Raw genomic sequence first — 24,292 nt, 5'->3', positions numbered from 1 at the left:
CTTGAACTTCTTGTTAGATCTCGAGTCTGTATTTCTGTGTCCGTGATAGTTTGTCAAGACTGCATTCACCTCAGATATCAGAGCTAGTTTCTTCTTCATTAGACTGTGGATTACCTCTCTGTTTTGAAGTGTACTAGCATTTTAGAGGTTGCGGATTACCTTCCTCTAAACAAATACTTCTTTTGTTACAATAATGGAGTCTTATTCTTCTTAGAGAGAATGGATTACCCCTTTTCTTGAAGCTCTTAAGGCATATTAGAGGTTGTGGAGTATGCCCCTCTAAATCAATATTATCTTCTTGTAGAGTCATTTCTGTCCTTCTCTTAGAATAGCCGGAGGCCAAAACATTAGTATGACGGAAAGTTCAGAGTCCAAGTTGGATGCTATCATGAATGTCCTTGCTATGTTATCGCAAAGAACTGTAGAGATTGAAGGAGTTGTGGCAAGGCTTCATAATGATGGAGCCTCTAGGATGGTACAATCTAGGTTACACCAGCCTCAAACTTCTGCACTTGGAGAAGCAACTTTGCCTCAGGTTTGATAAGCACCATTGGTTCTACAACATAAGGAGCCCCGAGTTAGCCTTTCAGATAAGTTTGATGGTACGCATTCCAAGTTTCGAGGATTTGTCAATCAAATCAGGTTCATAATAGTTTTACAGCCCGAACGCTATCCAAAGGAGGAGTCATGTGTTGGACTTGTTGGAACCTTACTTACAGGGCAAGCTCTATCATGGTTTGCTCCTTTGTTTGAGAAACGATCGTCCATACTAAACAACTTTGAAACCTTTTTGGAGGCGTTTGCTGAAGCATTTGGTGAACACGACAAGGTTTGATGGGCTACAACAAAGATCCAATCACTACGACAAGGGATGCGCTCTATATCAGTCTATGCATCAGACTTCAAGTAATTAGCATGCGATATCAATACGGATGAAAAAACGTTGATGAGTCAATTCTATTGGGGTTTAAGGGACGATGTGAAGGATTTGCTGTTAATTCTTCCTGATCCGCAAACGCTCAACAAAGCTATTAGTCAAGCTGTGAAGTACGATAATCGCCTATTCCAACGCCGCCAAGACTAACGTTCAAGACAACATACAGTTCGCTACGTCCCAACCATGTCGTCAAGCAGCGTGAATCACATTCAAAGGTAGAAGACATATAAATTGATGTGGTATGTGTCAAATCCCTTACTCTAGAAGAAAAAAAACAGCGTATGGAGGAAGGACTATGCTTGTATTGCGATGAAAAAGGCCACAAAGTTGGAAACAGCTCCAAGAAGCAAAATTGACGTATTGTGAGGACTAAGGGCGTGTTTGTTCAGGAAAATGAAGATGCCCAGCCATAATAGGAACCGTGCGGCTGGACAGTGAAATATCGCAACAACAACTAGGTTCCTTTCTAACCGCTCAACCTGCCCTTTGCTTAACAATCCCTTTGCTTATTGGCCCTCAGAAACTGAGAAACTTAGTATTGTTAGATTCAAGAGCATCTGCTTATTTCTTAGATGAAGAATTTGTGAAGCATCATAAGTTCCCTTTAGTACAAAAAGCCAAATCTATTCACGTTGAGGTCATAGATGGACGACCTTTATTGTCTAGTATTGTCACCCATGAATCAAAATTTATAGAAGTGACGTTTAAGAGCCATAGTAGTTATATTATTTTCAATATTATTAGAACCCCATCAAATCTTGTTATTCTTGGTCTTTCCTGGTTGAAAAAGCATAACCCATCCATAGATTGGAAGTTGCGGAAGATGACCTTTCCCACAAATCCACCCAAGAGTAAGCCTAGTAGAAAACCCCAAATAGAGAAATCCTTATTCATTAGAGCAAGAGCGTTTATAAGATTGTCTAAAGAAGGCATATCATTTGTCATTTATGCGACTCCAACTATCGAGGAGAAGATCTTGACAACAAGTATACCAAAGCAATATAAAGATTTTAAAGACGTGTTTCAAAAGAAGAATGCTGACTTGCTACGAAAACACTAATCATATGATTGCGCCATAGACTTGCAAGAAGGAATACAACCGCCTTTTGGCCCAATCTATAATCTATCGCAGACAGAGTTGGCAGAGTTGCGAAAGTACATCGACGAGAATCAAGCCAAGAACTTCATCCGTCATTTAAAATTATCAACTAGAGCACCCATCTTATTTGTGAAGAAGAAAGATGGCTCGTTGGGGATGTGCGTGGACTATCGAGGCCTCAACAAGGTAACAAAGAAGAATTATTATCCGTTACCCTTGATTTTTGGTCTCTTAGAACAACTTTGACATGCAAGGATCTTTACAAAAATTGATCTAAGGGGAGCTTACAACCTCATACAAATCAAAGAAGGAGATGAGTGGAAGACAACATTCCGTACAAGGTATGCCCATTTTGAGTATAATGTCATGCCCTTTGGTCTTACCAATGCTCCAACTGTCTTTCAATATATGATGAATGACATTTTTCGAGAGCACCTTGATGATTTTGTTGTCATCTATTTGGATGATATTTTGATATTCTCCAAAAATAAGGAAGAGCATGAAAAGCACGTTCATTTGGTCTTGGAGAAACTACATGAGCAAGGACCATATGCCAAGTTGGAGAAGTGTTTATTTCACCAAATAGAAATGGAGTTTCTGGGATTTGTTGCGACTACGGAAGGCTTGAAGATGGATCCCAAAAAGGTGGAAGTAATAGTGTCCTGAGATGTTCCGAAGACGGTTAGAGACGTATAATGCTTTCTTGATTTTGCCAACTTCTATCAGATCATCATCAAAAATTACTCTCAAGTTGTTGCTCCTCTCACTCGATTGACATGCAAAGATAAGTTCGAATGGAGACCTCTAGTGGAGAAGGCATTTCAAGATCTGAAGACCGCATTTACTACGGCTCTAATCTTACTACATCCACACTTTACAAAGGCCTTTTATTTAGAAACTGATGCTTCGGATTTTGCTTTAGGAGCTATACTTTCACAAATGGGAGAAGACAAGAAGCTCCATCTGGTTGCATTCTATTCTCGAAAGTTCTCTGCTGCTAAAATCAATTATGAGATCCACGATAAGGAACTTCTTGCTATAGTGGATTCTTTCCAAGAATGGCGTCACTTTCTTGAAGGAGCTGCACACCTAGTGACTGTATACACAGATCACAAGAATTTGGAGTATTTCATGTCGACTCAAGTTCAAAATCGACGTCAAACTTGGTGGAGTATGTTACTATCTAGGTTCAATTTTGTTATCACTTATCGACCTGGAAAGCAGCAAGGACTATTTGATACCTTATCGAGATGATTGTATCTTGTACCAAAGGCTGGAGAAGCACCGTTTGATCAACAATATATGACGTTGTTGAAGCTAGAGCAATTTTGGCTTTGTGCTACTATTGTGCCAATTGATGCTGATTTCCTGAATCAGGTACGTGCCGTGACCATTGAAGATTCAATAGCCATTGATATCCAGCAGCATGCCAATGACGACAAGTTCAAGGTAGAGGGAGATCTTTTATACTTTGAGGAGCGTTTGTATATTCCAAAAGGACTAGCACGACTCCGAGTTCTTCAATCTTGCCATGATTTTCCAACTGCGGGACATTTTGGATTCAACAAGACCTTGGAGCTTATATCTTGAGATTTTTGGTGGCCTCAAATGTGGAAGGATGTGAAAGATTTTGTCCTCTCTTGCGACATTTGTTCAAGATCCAAGAATCCTCGACATCGCCCTTATGGACTTTTACAGCCATTGCTGATTCCACATCGAACATGGTCTTCAATTTCCATGGACTTCATCATGGACCTGTTATCATCGAACTCATTTGACAGCATCTTTGTCGTGGTAGATCGGCTTACAAAGATGGCGCACTTTGTCCCTTGTAAGAAGACATTGTCTAGTGAAGTCACAACTAGGCTCTTTCTTGATAATGTGTATTGATATCATAGACTATCAGATTATATCCTATCAAATTGAGGAACCCAGTTTGTATCAAAGTTTTAGAGATCTCTCTTTGAGATAGTGAAGGTGGATATCAAGCTTTCTTCGGCTTTTCATCGTCAAATTGACGGCCAAACGGAACGGATGAATCAAGTCTTGAAACAATACTTACGATGCAGCATCAACTATCAAAAAGACGATTGGACTACATATTTGCCGCTTGCCGAGTTTGCATATAACAACACCCTCCATGCATCGACTCAATACACACTATTCTTTTCCAATTATGTGTATCATCTGAAGCTTGATTTATTGAGTCTGTCAACAAATAACAATCGAGCAGCTGAAAGATTTGCAAAGCAACTATCAGAGCTTCAAAATACGTTGAAGCTTCAATTATAGTCCACTCTAGAATCCTACAAGGCGTCTGCAGATAGATTTTGGAATCAAGCACCTACTTTCAAAATTGGAGATAAAGCATGGCTTCTTTGATGGAATATTAAGACTAAGTGACCATGTGATAAGTTGGACTTTTGAAAATTGGGACCATTTATCATCCAGAAGCAAATCAATCGAGTGGCATACCGTCTGGAATTACCCGTTTCTATGAAGGTACATCCAATCTTTCATGTTTCTCTGTTGGAGCCTTATTGAGGGTCGTCTTTTTCTAGAAGAGTGCAATGTCTGCCACCTAGTATTGAGATCGAGAACCACGAGGAATACGAGGTTGAAAAGGTGCTAGATTCATGGCAAAGGTGGGACAAGTTGGAGTATCTTGTTCATTGGTGCGGCTATGACATTAATGAGCGAACGTGGGAGCTGGCTAAAAATCTCGCCAATGCGCCGCAAAAGGTACAAGAGTTTCATCAACAACATCCTCATAAACCTAAGTCGGTTCGATGATAGCTTCCTTCTGAAGCTTGCTCACCCAAGAATATAAGAAAGGAAGAGGGCACCACCAAAATTCGAGGTTTATGTAGTTATTTTCTTCAAGATAAAGTAGAATTTTTTCAGTAGGCATAGTTTGGTCTTCTGATACAGATAGCCAAGAGATAGATACTATGCCAATCAGATTATGTCAACCAACTAGCTCATGAAGGCGACACCGAGATGAAGAATTGCCTACACCATGACGACGACGGAGGATACCGAATAACCGATCATTGGTGATTGTATTTGAGTTCGAGCCTGCTTACGATGGTCAACTAGAAGGCGTGTTTGTAAGACAATTTCACAACGAGGACACGAAAGTTCATGCTTGGTCAGAAATCAAAGGCGTGAGTTACTATCGTTGGATTCAAGGGCCAATGAACCACTTGCCTCGTGAACAATAGTTGCAGTTCATAGCAGACGTTATGCAACAGATCTTCATTTTCTTACATTGGTATTGATTAACAACAACATTGCTTCTCAGAGACCTCGAAGCTAAAGGAGGGGGTGTTGTTAGGGACATAGTTCTTAGAACCTTGTAGAGGCAAGTTTCTAGAACCTTCTAGAAGCAAGTCACTAGAACCTTCTAGAAGCAAGTCTCTAGAACCTTCTAGAAGCTTCCTAGTTGGTAGAAGTTGCTTAAGAAGCTTCCTAAATAGGAGTATATATTGGAATCGAGGCTGAAGAGTTCTTCAGTCTCGACAACACACTTCTTGGAGCTCTAGCTCACCTCTCTGGTGTTGTTTTTGTATTCATCTGATTAATCTAGTTGTTGTCAGTTCTTCTTGAATTTCTTGTTAGATCTCGAGTTTGTATTTCTGTGTCTGTGATATAGTAGTAACTTCTAACTTGTCTCTTAATTTATCTTTGAAGTCCAATTTCTATAATAAGTTATTTGATATAATATATTATTATCCTTGCTTATATTCAAGCTAGATATCAAAAAGATGCAATCATTCTTTTCAATGATAATGCTCCAATTTCATATTTTCTAGACGTAAATCATATAGTTAGGTTCTATAGTCAATCCAAACAACCACTTATTTTTCCAATAGATAGTGTCGCCACATCTTTGTGGCATGTACAGTTGCTAATTACTCTTAATCACGTGCAAAGTAATTGTATTCAATCCTTTTGAGCTTGCATGATTTATATGCCACAAGTTGAAGGTCCCTATTAAAGTCTTGTTGAAAGACTGTTCCAATAGTAAAGTCGAAAGCATTAATGTCATGCATATAAAAAAGATTAGAACCATAAAATTCTAATATTGGAGTAATAATGAGTATCTCCTTTAATTTATCAAAGGTTCTTTAATGCTCTAGTTTTCATTTAAATATGACACCTTTTTCAAAGAAGTGTGTCAACGAGGTAGCAATGTGAACAAATTGCCAAACAAAACGATGATAGTATCTAGCAAGGCATAAAAATGAGCAAACTTCATAAGCATCCTTGGAGGTTGGCCAATCTTCTATTACTTTTACTTTATCTTATTCCATACGCACCTCTTTAGAAGACATCCAATGCCCCAAAAATGTGACTTTCAACTTCCAAAGTTTATATTTTGATTGCTTGCAATAGATGCAACTATCTTGTAGCCAACACAATACTTTTTGTAGGAGTTGCTCATACTCTCCAAGAATTTTATTATATATGAGGATATCATCAATGAAAAAAATTACATACTTGTCGAAAAGGTCTCCAAAAAATCTATTCATGTAATCCATGACAGAGGTTGGAGCATTGGTGAGGCCAAAAGATGAAATCAACTATTCCAAATGTCCATAGTGCATACAAAATATCATCTTTTTTGCATCCTTTTCTGTAACATGTGTTTTTCAATAGCTGCTCTAAAGATCCAATTTACTAAAGATGATTGCACCTCAAAGTTGGTCAAGAAGATCAACTATGCGTGGAAAAAGATATGCATTTTTAATAATCTACTTATTGAAGCCTTGATAGTCAATGCAAAAGTAAAGTCCACCATCTTTCTTGGATGGAAAGAATACAAGTGCTCTTCATGGTGATGTGCTTTCTCAAATGAGGCCTTTTTTAAAGAGCTTGTCTAATGTCTTTTGTAGCTCTTCAAGTTCTTTTGGTGCTAGGCAATAAATTGGTTGTCTTACTAGTTTGGCTTCAAAAAATATTTCTATTTGAAAGTCACCTTGATCAAGAAGCATGCCACTAGGTAGGTCGATTGAAAAGACATCCTATTTTTTCCATATGAGTTGCTCTATCTATTCTATCTTTTCAACTATTTTTTCTACTACTAATGCAAGGTTTGAAACCACCATATATATTGGTTGTTCATGTTGTATTTCCCTCTTTATAAAAGTCATTCCTACAAGTAAGTCTTTGATTGCAAATTGTCTTTTCTCTTCACTTGATGTGGAAGTATAAAGAATCATCTTGTGTCTTCTATCTTTAAAAGAAATTATCCTTGCTATCCAATCAACCTACTTATTTTCTATTTTTAGCCATTGCATACCAAAGATAACATCATGCTTTAATTTTTTCACCTTGAATCTCTCTCTTATGACATAATTATTTTTCAATCTTAAGATTTTTTTTCACACATCTCACTCAATATTTTTTCTTGGTCATCCACAAGGTATATATTTCTTCTTTTAATTTTTTTAATTTTAATTCCAAGTCGTTCGACGATTTCAATTCAGATGTAATTTTTTGTAGAGTCATTATCTATAAGCACTTGACATGGTTTTTTTTTCTTAATAGTCTTGTTAGATGCACCAATCCACTATTTTATAGTTTTTTGATGCTATACCATTTGTCTTTAAGAGATAGTAGTTACTTTCAGTATTGGCTCCTAGTGCCTTTATTAGAAAGCCTTGTTTTATTGTTGTGACTCCTTATCGATTTAGTGGATTTTAGGCTATGAACCCACCTTGTCTTGCTGATGCTTGAATTTTGAGGTTTTGGACAACCTCCAATCTGATGGCATGGCTCTTGACAATAGAAATATAATTCCTTTTGTACCAATATTTATCATCTTTGTGGTATCTATGATCATTGTAGGGCATTAATCTCCATTGGCATTGGTTGTTGTGCCATAGTAATTAGATAGCGACATAAGACTTCGTATTATAGGTTACGCTCTATGATTTCTAAAATCTATAGCGTCGACTTTCTCTACTATTCAAATTGCCTCTTCAAATGTTTGTAGATCCCTAAGCTCCATTTCTTGTAGAAATTGATCCATCATCTTCGCCTCTAAAATATTGTCGATTTCAAAACATAGAAACTTGAATCAAGAAACATAATCTTGCACCAACTCAACTTGTGTAAGATTTTTCAAATGATCACATACTATCTTCTCTACATTGATGGGCCAAAATTGATTCCTAAGCTTAGTCTTAAACTCCTCCTAGTTACAAAATCTACCTTGAGCTCTATAGCTTTGAACTCAAAGTTGCCACCGAATGTCTGCCATATCTCTCAAATAATTGGCTTCATATATATTTTTTTTCAATGGTATTTGCCCCATATAGTTGGAAGTATTGTCACATGTTGAAGATCCATTGACATACATCTTCTTGTTTTGAAGTCTTGAAGTATGTACTAAGCTTACTCAATTTGAATCTAGTAAATATCAACTTTATTGTCCTTGAGGCTTCTATTTGCTCTTGCAAAGTAGCTATTTGGCCTAAGAGGTATTGTATTTGAGCTTCTATTTGGGATTGCTCTACCATATCTCTTATATTATAATTTCTTTGCTATACTCTACTATTTTAATACCTTTTCACTACTTGGTTGACTTTTTAAAAGTAGCTTGTGGTAGGCTCAACACAATACTCAATGTGATCATAACAATTACCTTAGACTAAATGATGAGTATTGACATACTACTAAAAGTAAACAATCTAACACTCGCTCTGATATCAATGAAATAAGACTAATCTATCTCAAAAAAAATCCAAGATCCTTCTAATCCATAGCAACTTAAAGATCATCACAAAATAGGACAAAATAATCTAAAATAAAACTAAACAGAACTAAATAAAATAAGACATGAAAGACAAAACTGAGTAAATGGAAATAAAACTTATTAAATACACTAGTATAGTATAATAAATAAATAAATTGATAGTTGTATGAACAAAGAAGCATTGTACTATTAAAATAAACAATTACTAGGGTTTATTTAAGTACCCTAAAATCCTCGTGACCTTCACCATGAACAACACAATGAAACTCCTTGTTTCATTCTGCCAGGGCAAAGAGACCATTATAAGATGCTTTCATGGTACATGAATTTTTTTATTTGTAAGGCCTTTCTGCATGTCGTATATTATGTGTGAATTTCAACATTCCATTTTTTGTTTTTGTTTTTGTTTTTGTTTTTTTTTTTTCTGCTTATTTTAGATACGGATCGTGTTCAAGGAGAAATATTAAGGGAATCAGAGTCAACTTCCCTTGTAACATTCTGAGAATAATTGCATGGAAATAAGTAAATGAAGAATGAAATTGGCAAATAAAACTAAGCTTATTTGTATTAGTGGAGTAACGCAAGAATCCACGGAGGTATGGATGAATGAAAATGCAGAAAATGGGAACGGAACGTCTTTCATTCATCACCGACCTTGTGGGGCCAGAGAGTAAGGGGACTGAATTACTTACCATGACTGTGGCGAACTGGGAAATGCATGGCTCCATTGCTCTCCATTTATGGAATCTCGGTGATGGGGGTTTATTATTGCCCAACCAGAGTTCGAATCCTGGAGACGTCGACTGCAAGACGTGACGTGGATGGAAATGACGTCATGATCCAAGGGTCAATACATGGTCCCCCAATAAGGTAGATTCTTGAAAGTGACGTGTCATGCCGTCGACCGTCGCATATGCCACCCAGACGTATTTACTGTGCCACCTAGGTCAGATTCGTCAAATCGCCGCCCATGGCCGCTCGTCTTCCCCGCTCTTCGCCGTTCTGAGGTCCTTAGCGAGCTCCGTCTCCCAGTTTTGTTGCTCGATCGCTTGTCCTGTTTATCCCCGCTCGAAATCGGTGGCAGAGGTGGTCGATTGGGCTTTTGCCGAGTTGTTTCGACTCGGGGCCTTCGACATCTTGCTCTTAGGTCGTCGCTGTGTTTTGCTTCGTGCGGTAGGTTGTAGTGTACAGGAAGTTTGGTCCAATCTGAGTTGGGTTTTGCCTTTGTTAGTTTTTTTGCTGGGTTGTAGTGCATTTCGCCCTCTTTCTCTCTCTTTTTTGTTTTCCTTTGTGTATTTCTGTCGTATTTGAAGCCCGGAGTTGGATTGCTGCACTTGGGTTTTCAAGATGGGTTGGTTGTGGACGGTGGTTTATCAGAGTTACGCTTTATCAGGACCTGTGATGATGCTGTTGTATCCCTTGTATGCGTCCATCATGGCGATCGAGAGCCACGACAAGGAGGATGACCAACAATGGCTGACCTACTGGGTGCTGTACTCGTTGGTGTCGTTGATGGAGATGGCTGCTGGGCCTGTGATCGCGTGGATTCCCTTCTACTCGACGTTCAAGCTTATTATCGCGTCGTGGCTTGTGTTGCCCCAGTTCCGAGGTGGGATTATCCTGTACGAGAAGTTCGTGAGCCCTTACTTGAACGCAGCGACTGGAGTCACTGATCAGAAACTTACAGATGGGCAACGGAAGTGGTTGGGTTCCATCAGCCCCGAGGCTCAAGCGTCGGTTGCTGCGTTCATCAAGGAGAACGGGTCGTCCGCGTTCGATGCATTCATGAAATCAGCCACTGGAGATGTTAAACAGGACAAGATAGAGGAAACTGTAGAGAAGAAGGAGGGTGAAGCTGCTGGTTCTTCGGATTCAGATTAGAGGATGGCTAGGACTGGAGCGAGGAATCGGACTTATCCTGTGTTTTTCATGATGTTCCCTCTTTTGGAGTATTTTAGAAATCGTTGCTTATTTTAAGTTCAGTGACATCGTGGCCGTGTTTTGTAGATATGGCCTGTTCATTATGGAAGCTCATTTATATGGCCTCAGCTGGAGAATGTCGTTCGCGTGAAACTCTTTGGACACACCGAGTGTCAGTTGTAATATTATTTTACGTACTAACATTTGAGCATGTCAATGGGTTTCCTGATGTTTTTGATATATTGCCTCTAGGTTTATTTTCTTCTTCATTACTTTTCTTTGGCTATGCGTTAGGGTCCGTGTGTAAATTGAATCCGTGGAAAATGGAACGGGCGGCATTGTTTGGTATGTAAGGGAATCAGATGCACGCTCTGTCCATGTTGTGTTGCTCTTCGGTTTAGATCCAGAATTTGAAATTTAGCTTGTGATATCGTATCTGAGTGTCGTTGGGCCAGCCATTGCATTTAAATAGGATGGGACGGATGGTTTCATATAAGGTATTGGTGATCTATCTGAAACTCGTTCGTGTGCAATTGGATCCTCAGATCTCATGTTTTTAAGGTGTACTAACGCTGCTGCTGTGTTTCACTATTGTCATGTATGCTTCATTCATGTGCATGACATTATTGCTTTTACTATTGTTTGATATGTTTTTGCCTTTGTTGGAGACTGAATCTAATAGAATCTGAATGGACATGCATACTTCAGTTCTCGTATGTGGGGCTCCAATGCTTCAGCCTAAACTTGCTTCAATAGGGGTTGACAAATCCCTTGATTTCTGCTCCTTAGGTCAAATTAGTGCACTACGGATGGTTATCGCTGATCTTCTAGTTGTCCCAAGGGTGAAGTCTCGCTGAACATTATGCACCTTCCCTCAGCCCATAGCTTTCATAGGTTTTAATTTCATTGGTGTTTTTTGGTCAGTTGCCATGTTTTGTTGTTGTGATGAATGAAAACAGCGCAGTAAGTAGTCTGATTTTAGTAGTAAATCTTATGTCTTCAATGTAGTATCGAGTGTCTGTAAACTCTGGGTTGCAGAATCCACGCATGACTGCCTACAATCAGTAACTCCTATTGGGATATTTATCGTTCACTATCATTTGTTAGAAGTGAAACCTGAAGAATATTTGCATATTAACTTATCACATGGACTTGCTTCCAAACCTAGGGAGTACACTCAATGAGCGGAAGCTTTTACTGTGTTTTGCACGAATTTGACACATCGAAATTGCACAATCCTTAGAAGTTGTAACCATCCGGTATACGACAACCATCAGGTTCAAGATTAGCTACTCATTGTAGTGCAGAGAATTCTAGATGGTACGCACCACTGACAGACACACCTTTGAAAAGATATCTCGCCCAGTCTCTGCATTTTGACCCTTCCATCCTCTCTAACTTGTTAGAGCTTTGGGCGGAAACTTGGTTGGTTCGCCATATTATAGCAATAGCCAAGATTTTAATACCTAAACCATGGTTGGTGTTCGCTCATGCACACCCGCAGCACACCTTACTGCTCCGAAACGAACTTAGAATCATTGTGCATGCATTACAATAGTTGCACAAATATTCGCACAGGGTTCTAATCGACTCGACGGTGTCCTTGACCTCACACAAATTAAAAATTAATTCTGAAGCAGAGAGTCAACCCGAAGATTCAACAGTGGATTCATTCCAGATGTAGAAGATGCAAAAGCAGTGCTAAGACACAACAGGTAGATGGCGGTGTGGCCACCATGGGTGGTTCGCTCCGATCGGGCCCTTGATTTGGCCAGGTGTACGTCCAACCCTAACCTCCCTAAGAATACCACACGTTCTTCAACTTCTTCCATCAACCCCCATTTTCTACGCCTGTCACCCGCTCCTTCACTTGCTCTCACACATGTGCCAGTTCTTATCTCAGATCAGAGCTCCCATCTTAATTTCTCCGCAGCCCCGATCATTTTTCATATCTCGGTTTGCAATAACAACTCACGATTCCTGGTGGTGGTTTCAGGTCAAAGCTTAAAGGATCCTGGAGGGTTCAGTAGGAGGCACCAGCTGTTGGGATTTGTTTTGTTGTTGCTATTTGGAGCCTTAGGGTGCTGCTGCTTTCTGGGGGTGTTGCAAAGATGGGGTGGTTTTGGTCGCTAGTGTTGAAGTCCAATGCCTTGGCGGGGCCGATTGTAATGCTGTTGTATCCGTTGTATGCCTCGGTTATGGCTATAGAGAGCCCTTTCAAGGAGGATGACCAACAATGGCTTACCTACTGGGTGTTGTACTCGTTCGTGTCCCTTCTGGAGATGGCTGCGGCGCCTGTGTTCGCCTGGATCCCGCTGTACTCGACTATCAAGTTGGCCGTTGCTGCGTGGCTAGTGTTGCCCCAGTTCCGCGGGGGGTTTATACTGTACGAGAAGTATGTGCGCCCCAACTTCCAAAATGTGACAGGATACTCCGGTGCTAAGCTGACTGAATCGCAACGAAAGTTTTTGGCAACCATCAGCCCTGAGACGCGCTCATCGGTGGCTAAGTATATTGAAGCAATCGGCCCTGAGTCTTTTGAGAACCTCATCCAGAAGGAACTAGAGGAGTCTAGAAAGAAACGTGCCGAAGAACACCAGCAAGGTGCCGTGGAGAATCCGCACGTGGAGTAGAGATCTGGGGCTCTGTTAAGCGCTTGGTATGTTGCAGGTGTCGTCACCTTTGAATAGACTGTGCTTGTAAAAAACAGTTGTCTAGCTTTCTGATACATTGTTGCTCTAAGCCATGAGCCGCTTTTGGTGGAAACGTTTTGTCAAGTCCTTTGCGGATTTATGCCATTTAGTTTGACATCGTTCCATCCAACCTCCCAACCTCATTTTCAACTTCACTTCTATACCGACTGTTTTTTCTATGCAATGAAACACCGAGGTCGTTCTGTATGCTATACTCTTTGGTTTTCTTGTTTCCATTTCTTGTTATAGCGGTCTTAAGCTTGCGCGTTCACCTGCTCTAAACGTGAGTTTTGCTTCACAACGGAGTTTGGAAGTTTTGTAGAATGGCATTCATAATGTTAGGTTGGCGTGACGGGAGTTTTATTAAATCCTTCTAAGTTAGTCATATTCAAAGCTTTAATCAATCTACCCTTTGTTATTTAGGAGTCAATGTATTTATAGCCAAGTTGCATGATTAAGTGAGTGTGAGGTTAACCGTTTAACACGCACTGTCATAGTTCAACTGTTTTCGTTAGACCGCATTCTTTCTTATCAAACTACTTTAGTATCTAGGCGTTTTGAGATCCAAAACCTGTCGCATTGTGTCCTTACCTCATCTGTTCATGTTGGTTGCACTGGCTGTACTGGCTCATTCCGTTTCCGTTGTTCCAGCCTTCATACGATCTCATATTTCTGATCCCAGCATGCGGGCTCTCGTTTTTGCGTAATTACTTCCTGTAATACTTCGGTTTGTGTACCCACGCTTGTCAACGTGTTTCAACATGACTCAGCACGGTGTAAGCAAACAATTTAAATATATTTCTACGTTTTGTCAGCTTACACTCGTGCTCCTTCTTCTGGGTCTTGTTCAGGCCAATGCTAGTGTCTGTTGTATAATCACATAAATTGTTGTCGGTATCCTTCGATGGACATGTTTCGTGTTGTAATAGAAAGGGAGGACACAGAGTGAATCAATGCCTCGTTGTAGGCCAAGATGTCTGGTACCTTTGATGCTACAATTTCACGAATTTCAACTCAGTATATTCTGCTACTTCCTGCGTCGGTTGGAGGCGACGAATCTGTATCGAGCTATGTGCCACATGACGAAATAGTGTTAAACAAGTATATCGTCCTGAACTGTGGTCCCCTGTGGACAAAAGTTGGTCTCTTCTCACAGCATCACTGCTGGCTGCAGGGCTCCTGAGAGAGCGAAAGGTTCACTTTTGCTCACTCCTTCATATATAGAATCTACTAACGTTGCCTGTTCAGTTAGTAAATTGTACTGGTTACGTGATTGGGACCTCAGGTATGGATTAGTACTTGTAATTAGTTCTATTGCACGATATTCCTGGCTCTTCTGAATTTTGAATTATACATGTGATACTACTTTGAATAAGCCTACATGTGGTGAAGTAATGCAGATGTTTGCTTCTGACGCAGCTACAATGTTTGAACTTGGTGCAGTTAATTGTGAAGCCGTTGGAAATTTATGACTTTTCAGTCTCTAGTCACAGTTGTTCCTCCTGAAATAATATACAATATTTCTTGTTTGAGCATCGTCGGATCTGAGGACTCTAGTCTTCATGTCCATGTTGAGGTCAGCACTTTGTCAGAACAATTCTGCAAACAACTGAATGGGACTGCGTATTCAATCCAAGTGACATGAGGCATCAATGCCAGAGAAGAAATTAAACAAGCATTATTTGCAAGGGTCAATTACAAAGCCAACACCGAAGTGCAGATTGCAAAACAGCTTTTCAATGTGCAATTTTTAAAGCTTGTGATTAGTTAAAATTGAGAAGTATTTATCGGTTGGCTTTATATCTAGGAAAATCAACCGAGAATTCATGAGAGGAGGAGATGAGGTCAAATGTATTTTTTTTTAAAGTGGCATGAATAGTACTGTCCTTGGAATCTATGTTAGGTCCATTTTAAGAAGTGGTTTTTACAAAAAAAAAATAATAATAATCAAATTTTAAATACTTTATAATTGTCAAAACTGAAGAGTTGATATCACAATAAAGAAATAAATTTGGTACTTGTTATAGCCTCTTTTTGTTTTGTACAATCTCTAGAAGTCAAAGCTTCTAAAGGACAACTTTTGCTCACCAAGATAATAATTTCATGATGTCCTTATAATATGGTTTTTGAAAATGAATGCTTGGAAGTAAATATCTATTAACTATTTGTATCTTTAAGATAACAATTCTAAAACATCAATACATAAATAGATTAAATTGTTATTCTTTTTAGTATTATGATATTAAATATATATATATATATGTATATATATACGTGTGTATATGTGCATGCTTAAAACTTTATTTCAAGCAATGTAGTATTCATTTAGTTTTAATCTTTTTAAAGAATGTTACATTATCAAAAGTTTTAAATTACAATTGAATGGGTATTTGTTAATATATTAATTATTTTTATTATAATAGTAATGATGGAAAATAAAAATTTAAAAATCTAAAATAAATTAATGAAATTGTATCATAAAAAAATCAACTCTAGATAAAAATTGTACAAAAGTTTAATATTGTACTATCTTAAAAATATAATAATTTTTTAATTTCTTCCAAATAATTGTTATATCTAAATCCAATTCAGAATTTTAATTTTCAAGAACTAATTATTTTAGAAAAATTAAGACAGTAAAAATATATTCATAAAATCTTATAAAAAATGAACATAATCATTTAAATTATTTAAATATTATTTTATTTTAACAACTTTATATGTTAATCACATCTAATTTGAACCAAGTTACAATAGGTAATATTTTTTAATTAATTATATCTAAAATATAAAATATTAAAATAATATAATACAGTATCATCATCTTAAAAAATAATTCTAATAGCTAAATCATTTTGTGATCTATTCATGATAGTTAGCTTCAACAAAAGCTTTTAGTTTTTTTTACAACTATTTGATATTTAAAAATAAAGAATCAAACATCTATACTAGTTTTTAATTTCCAATATTTTTATCTCACTATTATATATTGTAGTTGTTTAGTTACATCAAAAAAACTTTTTACATCTTTAAAAAAATTGATTGCTACTCTTAATAGATATTTAAAAGACCAAACTTGATTATTTATTCAAGATTATAAAATATCATCTAGTTAGGTGACATATAACTATTTAATTTTGTTGAATAAACACTTTTTTTACTATAATTTTTTTCTAATTGAATCAATTTGATATAATTTTTTTTATTATATTATTTTAAAATTAATTTTTAAAATATTATTATATTAAAATTATGTTATTTAGAATACAAGATAATATAAAATTTTAAATTTTTATACTTATTACTTTTTGTTCTTATTTTTAGCATTAGTTTGCTATAACTGCAAAAATTTATTTACATGTAGTTTTAAAGTCATTTTATCTTTAACTTTATTTATTTATTTTTATTAAAATGTAGTTTATATTGAAAAAATTCTCTCTCTCTCTCTCTCTCTCTCTCTCTCTATATATATATATATATATATCTATTATTCATACTATACAATGTACAAATGAATATTATATCATTATGATCAAATATGTATAAGATTAAGATTGCTATTGATTTGAAAGATATAAAACCTAAAACTTATGTATTATTTATTGTACAATTAAACACATGTATGTATATATATAGTACCAAATTTTGATTTTAGATCTACTTATAGAATATATCAAACAAAATATGATTAATAATGTTTTATTAATGATTATATACTATTGTATATAATTTTTAATAATTCAGTTATAATAATAATTGCATGGCATGAAAATTATACAATCATAAAAAAACTATCTATAGCTTATATTTTGCTAGTTTAATTATTTTTAAAAAATAATATATTAGCACATTCTTCATGCTTATTTGATACTTGCATTAATATAAGTCATGATAATTTCAAACATTTAGATAATTTTTTATAAAATATTCAATTGAAATAAAGTAAGAATTCTCAACTTATTTGTAGATAATACGTTTTATAAGCTTCTTCTTATTATGAATATAACCTTTTATTGTTCCAATATATTAAAAAACTCAAGATTTTATAAATATTATGAATTCTATTTTTTTAAAAATAAAACTAATAGAATCTTTATAAAAATACTTGAATCAAAATTATTTCTAAACTAAAAAATTACTACTAGAAGAATTTTAGTTTAATAGTCTATTATATATATATATATATATATATGTGTGTGTGTGTGTGTGTGTGTGTTTATTTAATTATACTAAATCAAATAAATTCATATCTTTTTACTTTTACTTTTTTGTATGACAAGTATGTATTTATTTGTTATTATAAATTAATGTAGAAACACTCTATACCTAAGAGCTCCAGTAAGATGTCTTAATTTTCAGATTTTTGGATTGGTAGAAATATAGAAGACTCTTGAAATTGGCTTTATCTTAGCAAAACAAGTCCAAAAGACCTAACACAAAAATATAAAATAGAATGCATTTTTTTATTTTATTTTATTTTATTTTTTTTCTAGGTCATATAAATATTGTTGTTTCTTTAGAATTTTCATGGGTCTATCTGAAAAATGGTTTTTTAGAAAAAAAATTAAAAGTTATATCAGAATTTGCAAAATAACTATTAAAAAATATTAGTTTTTTTTCTTGCTTATAATTGTTTGAATCAAGACAAAGATTGACATATTTAGACTTGTAATAAAAACATGATTTGGTCTATTTTTTAACCTTTTCTTACTTTGTAATATATTTAAAAACTATAGCATTCAAAGTATGGATTTTTTTTTTTTTTTCTTTTTTTTTTTTTTTTTTACCAAGCATGGGACTTTAACAAGACTTTTGAAAAATGACCTTTCAAAATAGGCTTCTAGGTATAAAATACCCTCTAATGACATGATTTGTGCCTTCTATGTCTAAACAAACTCACTAATGTTTGTGATTGGAAACGAGTTTTACTCTTTATTAATATTTGCAACATTGTAACAAAATGTCAAAAAAAACTCTATATCATAGGTTAATAATTTCTAAAGATCATAAATTAGAATACAAGCTATTTTTGTCTCTCTTTCATTTTTTTGTACTTGCCGTTGGATACAAGTAAAAGAAATTCATTTCAAATACTGGTTTGTATCACCATTGCACAAACCAAACTACTAAAAGTCAGATAACAACACAACAAAGAGCATTGCAACTGTAGAGTTGGCAACCAAGTAAATTGTCCATGCAAAGTGGAATTTTAATTTAGATTTGGAGGTGAAAGAGAGAACAGCTCTCACATGGAACTAAAAAGGGAGGGGAAGGAGACGTAGAGCAGCAACACAATGGAATGTGGCTCCTCCCTCCCTCCATGTGGCCCTTGAGCCCACATCCATGCCTCTTGCCTCCATTTGGCTTCAGATTATGCACTACACTTGTCAACACTGCATGGCTTGAGAATATCTCTCCACACATATCCCACATTCTCCAGTTCCAACAAGACAAGCAACGGCGCCGAATATGCAGTATAAAACTCCTGCTTTTGTGTGCGTGTCCTGTTATCTCTGACATATCTATTGAAAACTTCATGTCTCACAATCTAATTCTCAGTTTCTTACATAGTTTTTTTTAATCCAGGTGTGTGGGTTCATCGGGTTTGAAGATAGACTCGATTTTGCTGATAGAAGCGAGAGGTTGTTGTTGTGGTTTTTGTGTGAGTGAGTGAGTGAGTGTCGTTGTTAGAATGGCTGGGTACATGGGTGAAGAGAGGAAGCCGGTGTCGACGTATAATGCACATCAGGATGAGTTTGGGTTCAAGGAGGGGAATGATTATCCTGCTTCTGGAGGTGGATATGGTGATCACAGGCATCATCGCCCTGATGTGCCTTCGAGCACTCCAGGTGAAGGGTATGGTAGACAGGGTGTGGAGCATGGTTATGGCGACCAGAGTGAAGAGACCTTTCAAGATGCTCCTGAGCGGCTGACTGGCTATGGTGACACTGACAACGGTGTTGGAGGTGAGCGGTGAATCAGCTTATAACTTAGTCAGATTTGTATGTGGAGCCTTGTTATGGAGCAGTCTATAGTTGCGCAGGAATGTGTGTGTGTGTGTTTGATGGTCAGATTTCTCGTTACTGACTTACGATCTCTACGTCTTCCTCCAGGTCCGAAATCTGGTTATGGAGATTCGAGGGAAGGTACTGCATATGACCGTGCCACAGATGAGCAAACCCAGTTTGGTGTCGGTGGGAAGGAAAACTCTTATGAGCTTGAAGGGTCTGACCCTCAATTAGGAGGAACCGATACAAGTTCATATGCTGCTGTGGATCCACAAAGGTTGGACTCTGATCGGTCGCCGATTAGAGCTACTGAGACCGTCCCTGGTGGAGATGGATGGGGGCCTGAAGATACATGTAAGGCTCCCTGTGTTTTCTCTCTTGCACATGGTCGTTGTCTGTGCAGACATGCGTACTTCGATTTTGAGCAGAGGGATCTCACCGATTTTTTGATTGGAGTGGTAGAATCCGAAGTTTCAATTTGTTTTTCCTTGGAGTGGGTTTTTGAATCGCCTCATGACATGATGTGTGGTTCGCAGCGCGCATACACGGTGCCAAGAAGGACGGACTCATGAACAAGATCAAGGAGAAGTTGCCCGGACATCACAACACAGCCCAGGGAGAAGTGAGTGATCCGAATGCACTGCCGAAAAAGGGCATGATGGAGAAAATCAAGGAGAAGCTCCCTGGACATGACAGCGGCAGCGCTGACGTGTAAATTTGCGCTTCGTAACCCCGCAAGGTTATTACTCTGGCCATTCTAGTATAATATACCTGTAGGCACTTGCAATCATTTACAGCATTTTTAGATGTAACAGGGCTGGTGAGTTTTGAGTTAGACCTAGACCATATCATTGTCATAGTTGTTTAATGTAGTTCTGTAATGTAGGGAGGTGAGGTTTAAGGTTTAGGAGCCACATTAGATGTACAAAGCTGCTTCATAAGACTTGAGTCTCCCGCATCGTGTTAAATATGAATTTTGTTGGCATTGCACAGCAGGATGTCGATTGAGTTTAACCAACAAGGACAATCGTTCCTGTTACTTTTACTTCACTGATGGGATTTCCAACACATTCAAGAAAAAGGAGATTTAACAATCAGCTCGATGGAAGAAAATCCGATGATGCGTTAACTTTCCTTGCTGTATTTCTTAAAGTGTAAATGCACAAATTTTCGGCATGTGAAAGATTACAGAGTTTGGGCCATACAACATCACTTGCAATTGTCGACCATTCCAAGTATTTTGCCAAACCTTATGCAGAAGCCTCATCAAAACTGATATAGATTATTACTTCAAACACGGTAAAAGTAACTAACATACGAACCTTGAAATAGAGATGGCGTAATCTTACTGCACCGGACGGCCACTGGAGCTTGAAGTACGAGCAGAGATAATTGCGAATTAAGGGGAAATGCTGCCTGCTCGAGCAAACGTCTCAATGACGGTAGACATCAGGAAAAACACAGATGTTTAACTTGACTGGCACAGCAACTTGATTGACAAAAATCCAAATCCAGATCGATGCAAACCATATCCAAGTCTTCTGCACTAGAAAAGACCGGGGCGCTATTGAATTAAGCGGGAACCCACCTTCATTACTGTCCTAAATATCCAAAAATCCTACAGCTTGAAGACATGAATTGCTATGTTACACGGAATTTAAAAAGCACAGCATCGCTAGAGTAGTTGACTTCTTTAGTTCACGACGCTCGAAACCCACTTGCAGTGATCCGAGAGTAATTTGGAAGTGGCACCTTATCGATTCGGTCCCGAATGCAACGACACCTGCAAAACGGTGCATTCAGATATGAACCTTGGATGATGACAGTCCACCAGACCGGGTCATAAATCGGTGGATGATCTTAGGGCATGGGGAAGTCTGGAACATTCGTCTTTGGCGTTAACGGCTTTCTTCGCTTCGCTCAAAATATAAACCCTCGCATCCCTATGTGAAGTATCACAGTTCCGCAGTCTGTCTTCCTTCTTGGGTAGTTGTGTACGTACGGGGCGAACGTTTGGCGCTCTTGCTGCAACCTCCTACCGCCTACTTCTATGTTAGCTTCCCCGTCAAGCAGGCCTTGGATATATTCTCTTGTGTTGTCTCTGCCAAGGGTGGACTATTTGCTGGACATGTGGTATCGGTGGTCTTAGTTTTCTATTCACTAACTCGGTCTGAACTATCTTTCTGATTGTTTCCTTCATGTGCGGCGCCTTTCTTCAGACAGCTCGGTGTCGGTTACCTCTGCTGTCTTAATGATGGGGCCAAAGTTTACCAACAATTCCCTCCTCCTTGCCTCGCAGGCTGGCATTGAGAGGCCTAATGCGTTGGAATATTGTTACAATGGTTCCTTGCGTTCGTGGTCATGCTGTCATGCTCTTCTCGATATACCATGTGACTAGAGATGGGGTATAGTGGTTTGAAGCGTCTGTCAACCGGGATTTTTAGGGTTAAAGGTCGGTGTGGACCCTTGATTGTGTGCTCTGTTTGTCTCTCACCTGAGCCTTTGACCTTACGTTTTCAGATTGTATGTGAGCACCGTGATATAGTTGCATATGCTTCGGAACTGCCCTCTCTGAGCTATGAGTTCTGTGAAGATAGAATCCTAGGTTTGTTTCTTAAACATTCACAGTGGCCGCGTAAAGCTTTCGCCCTGCCGGGCTTCAGATCTAATGCTGCCTCCAGTCTTCCTTGGATATCTGTGGCATCATGTTCCATGGCTGCAAAGACTTGTCTAAAGTCTTCACTAATGCTCACATAGATGTCTTTGTCGTAAGCTCGCTGGTAGCCAGGTGATGTGACCAAATCGGTCGACCTTGATGCGGACAGACTGGCGTTGCCATATCTGACAAACTGGTTTCTGATGGCTATGCGCTTGAAATTCTCAACGCAGCAGTGTTCTAGGTGGAATTGCTGATGTATTTTGCATCTTATATACTGATTACAGGATGGCTATTCTGTGCCTTCCAAGTATGAAGAGATGCGACATGGATATCCCCTCATTGGTACAAGCTGCTCACTCACTTGTGTAGCTTTCAAAATGGTGGGAAGATTCTTAGTTTTGAAGCAGTGATGACATCAAGCTAGTTGCTGAGAGTTTCTGATGTGGATAGAGCCCATTTGAGGAAACCGATTAAAATGCCTGAGCTTCAAATTCCCATCTCTGCCATTTGCAGTTGTGAAATACAGAAATCGATCAGTAAAATGACAATCTGACTGTCTACGTATCATTATCTTTAATCTCAACTGTCGATTTCACATGAAACTTGAACATTTAATGGCAATGTTACACAGGAACCTACAAACTATGTCAGTGATACGACAATCAGTTAAATTTATGTCCTCATTGATTAGAACGTCTAAATGCCTAATTCTAATTGGACAACTGAGGCCTTACGTGCAACCTCTTGTGCAACAACTACTTGCTATTACATGCGTCATTTTGTCATTGGTACCGAAAGCCAGCTGACTTGACCTAATTGGCCGATTTTGGTGCGGACAGGTTAGCATCGCTATTCCTGACAGACTGGTTGCTGATGGCTGTTTGAAAACTCTGGATTATTTTTCTTTGTATAAGCAACCTGACTTTCCGAGATACTTATTGCTCACCCTGCACCTAATCACTGATAGGATGACACTCACTTGCCATGTCTGTAGGAAATGTTTTCACATGTGCGTATCCTTGCAAGCTGCTCATCTTACCTGCCGAGAAGTAAAATGGTAGAAGACTACCGAAAGCCCTAGTATCTTTAAGCAGTTCAGACAGATGAACAGTTGCTCAGGGTGTCAGATGTGGCTAATTCCTATGAGGAATGTGATGTACAGGCAAATCTTCCAGTACTCACTTCTGAGTTGCGACGGTCGGGCAGGCGAAAATGTGGCGGTAATGCTATAAGTCTCCTTGCTTTACCGAATTATTCATGTCACAAATGTATATAACAACCACTTCTTCGACAGTTCAGCAAGCTAATCCCAGCCCATCAAGCTAAAATTCGAAAAATCGATACATACCTCGAAATTAGAAATGTTTAGGATGTGTCATGTACACTCTGGAATAATTACTATAAACATCGCTAACTGTCGAAAAACACACTCCATACCCACTTCGATCACTACAATACTGTAACCACGAAAAAATATAACAATAGTGACATTACGCCAAATCCGTAATCGTTAACATTGTCACTAACTTGATGGATGAATAGACTAGAAAAATCGTCGATACTGGCAGTGACTCTTCGAAGTTCCGAAGCTTTAGAAATCACATGTGTTTAAGATCTGTAAATTTACTCCACTTATCATAAGAGTTTATCTCTTAAACACAGTTTAGCAATGAGGGTATTGCCTATATAGACATTAGTGATTATCTGCAATACTTGTGAGTGCAAACTTGTGGCAGTTGCAGCGAAAACTGGTGGAAGATATTCTTTCGATATATTCTCATAGTTACAGATTGCTCATCCTTTATACCTATGTACCTAGTAGTAAACGATGACAAACGACTGGTCTTCAATGACCACAATTAGTGAAAACAATAAGCTGAAAGGTGCAGCAAATTACAATGTCTGGAAACTCAAAATGAGAGCGATTCTGAAAAGGTACAGTTTATGACACTTAGTAGAACACAAACTGATGCCGAATGAAGCCGTTGTCTTTTCCAACAACTGTAAGAGCATCCACATACAAAGCGGAGCAGTTTAAAATCCACAAACTGAAAGCCCTAATTGTCGTAGCAGTCAAGGACGAATTCATCTAGATGGTGTACCCAGCAGCAAGGGCCATCTCGAAACTTCTCACGTACAGATTTTCAATGCTATGTATGAGGCTCGCCCAATCATCCAGCACATCACTACCGCTACAAGTACTCTATACAAAA

General features: G+C 38.0%; 3 protein-coding genes and 1 long non-coding RNA gene across 5 annotated transcripts; all 4 read left to right on the top strand.

The window, feature by feature from the left end:
* The first annotated feature begins 10,146 nt into the window (after nucleotides 1–10,146).
* On the top strand, nucleotides 10,147–10,936 carry LOC112290511 (HVA22-like protein e). The gene has a single exon (XM_024536837.3). The coding sequence runs from the start codon at nucleotides 10,147–10,149 to the stop codon at nucleotides 10,678–10,680; it is 534 nt and encodes a 177-aa protein (XP_024392605.1). The 3' UTR covers nucleotides 10,681–10,936.
* Nucleotides 10,937–12,528: 1,592 nt separating this feature from the next.
* LOC112290512 (HVA22-like protein e) lies at nucleotides 12,529–13,619 on the top strand. Its single transcript, XM_024536838.3, has one exon. The coding sequence runs from the start codon at nucleotides 12,831–12,833 to the stop codon at nucleotides 13,350–13,352; it is 522 nt and encodes a 173-aa protein (XP_024392606.1). The 5' UTR covers nucleotides 12,529–12,830; the 3' UTR covers nucleotides 13,353–13,619.
* Nucleotides 13,620–18,932: 5,313 nt separating this feature from the next.
* Nucleotides 18,933–22,656, top strand: LOC112290854 (uncharacterized). 2 transcript variants are annotated; one of them, XM_024537636.3, is made up of 4 exons: nucleotides 18,933–19,378; nucleotides 19,526–19,774; nucleotides 19,957–20,159; nucleotides 20,417–22,656. In XM_024537636.3, exons 1-3 carry the CDS (start codon nucleotides 19,105–19,107, stop codon nucleotides 20,133–20,135), a joined length of 702 nt encoding a protein of 233 aa, XP_024393404.1. In that variant the 5' UTR covers nucleotides 18,933–19,104; the 3' UTR covers nucleotides 20,136–20,159; nucleotides 20,417–22,656. The 2 variants fall into 2 exon arrangements, with proteins under 2 accessions (XP_024393404.1, XP_024393406.1); XM_024537638.3 differs by having other exon boundaries at nucleotides 20,414–20,596.
* Nucleotides 22,657–23,052: 396 nt separating this feature from the next.
* On the top strand, nucleotides 23,053–23,851 carry LOC149987976 (uncharacterized). The gene is made up of 2 exons (XR_016506145.1): nucleotides 23,053–23,136; nucleotides 23,242–23,851. It is a non-coding gene; the product is annotated as an uncharacterized LOC149987976 (long non-coding RNA).
* The last annotated feature ends 441 nt before the right edge of the window (nucleotides 23,852–24,292 follow it).

This window comes from Physcomitrium patens, chromosome 13 (assembly GCF_059467195.1).
Source record: "Physcomitrium patens ecotype Gransden chromosome 13, ASM5946719v1, whole genome shotgun sequence".
Classification (NCBI taxonomy): Eukaryota; Viridiplantae; Streptophyta; class Bryopsida; order Funariales; family Funariaceae; genus Physcomitrium; species Physcomitrium patens.
The sequence above is the reverse complement of the archived record's forward strand: the minus strand, read 5'-3'. Positions and strand labels throughout refer to the sequence as shown.

Coding starts and splice junctions, on each gene's coding strand:
- LOC112290511 (XM_024536837.3), top strand. CDS start 10,147: ATGGGTTGGTTGTGGACGGTGGTTTATCAGAGTTACGCTTTATCAGGA.
- LOC112290512 (XM_024536838.3), top strand. CDS start 12,831: ATGGGGTGGTTTTGGTCGCTAGTGTTGAAGTCCAATGCCTTGGCGGGG.
- LOC112290854 (XM_024537636.3), top strand. CDS start 19,105: ATGGCTGGGTACATGGGTGAAGAGAGGAAGCCGGTGTCGACGTATAAT. Junction 19,379..19,525: donor CACTGACAACGGTGTTGGAG/GTGAGCGGTGAA, acceptor GTCTTCCTCCAG/GTCCGAAATCTGGTTATGGA. Junction 19,775..19,956: donor ATGGGGGCCTGAAGATACAT/GTAAGGCTCCCT, acceptor TGTGGTTCGCAG/CGCGCATACACGGTGCCAAG.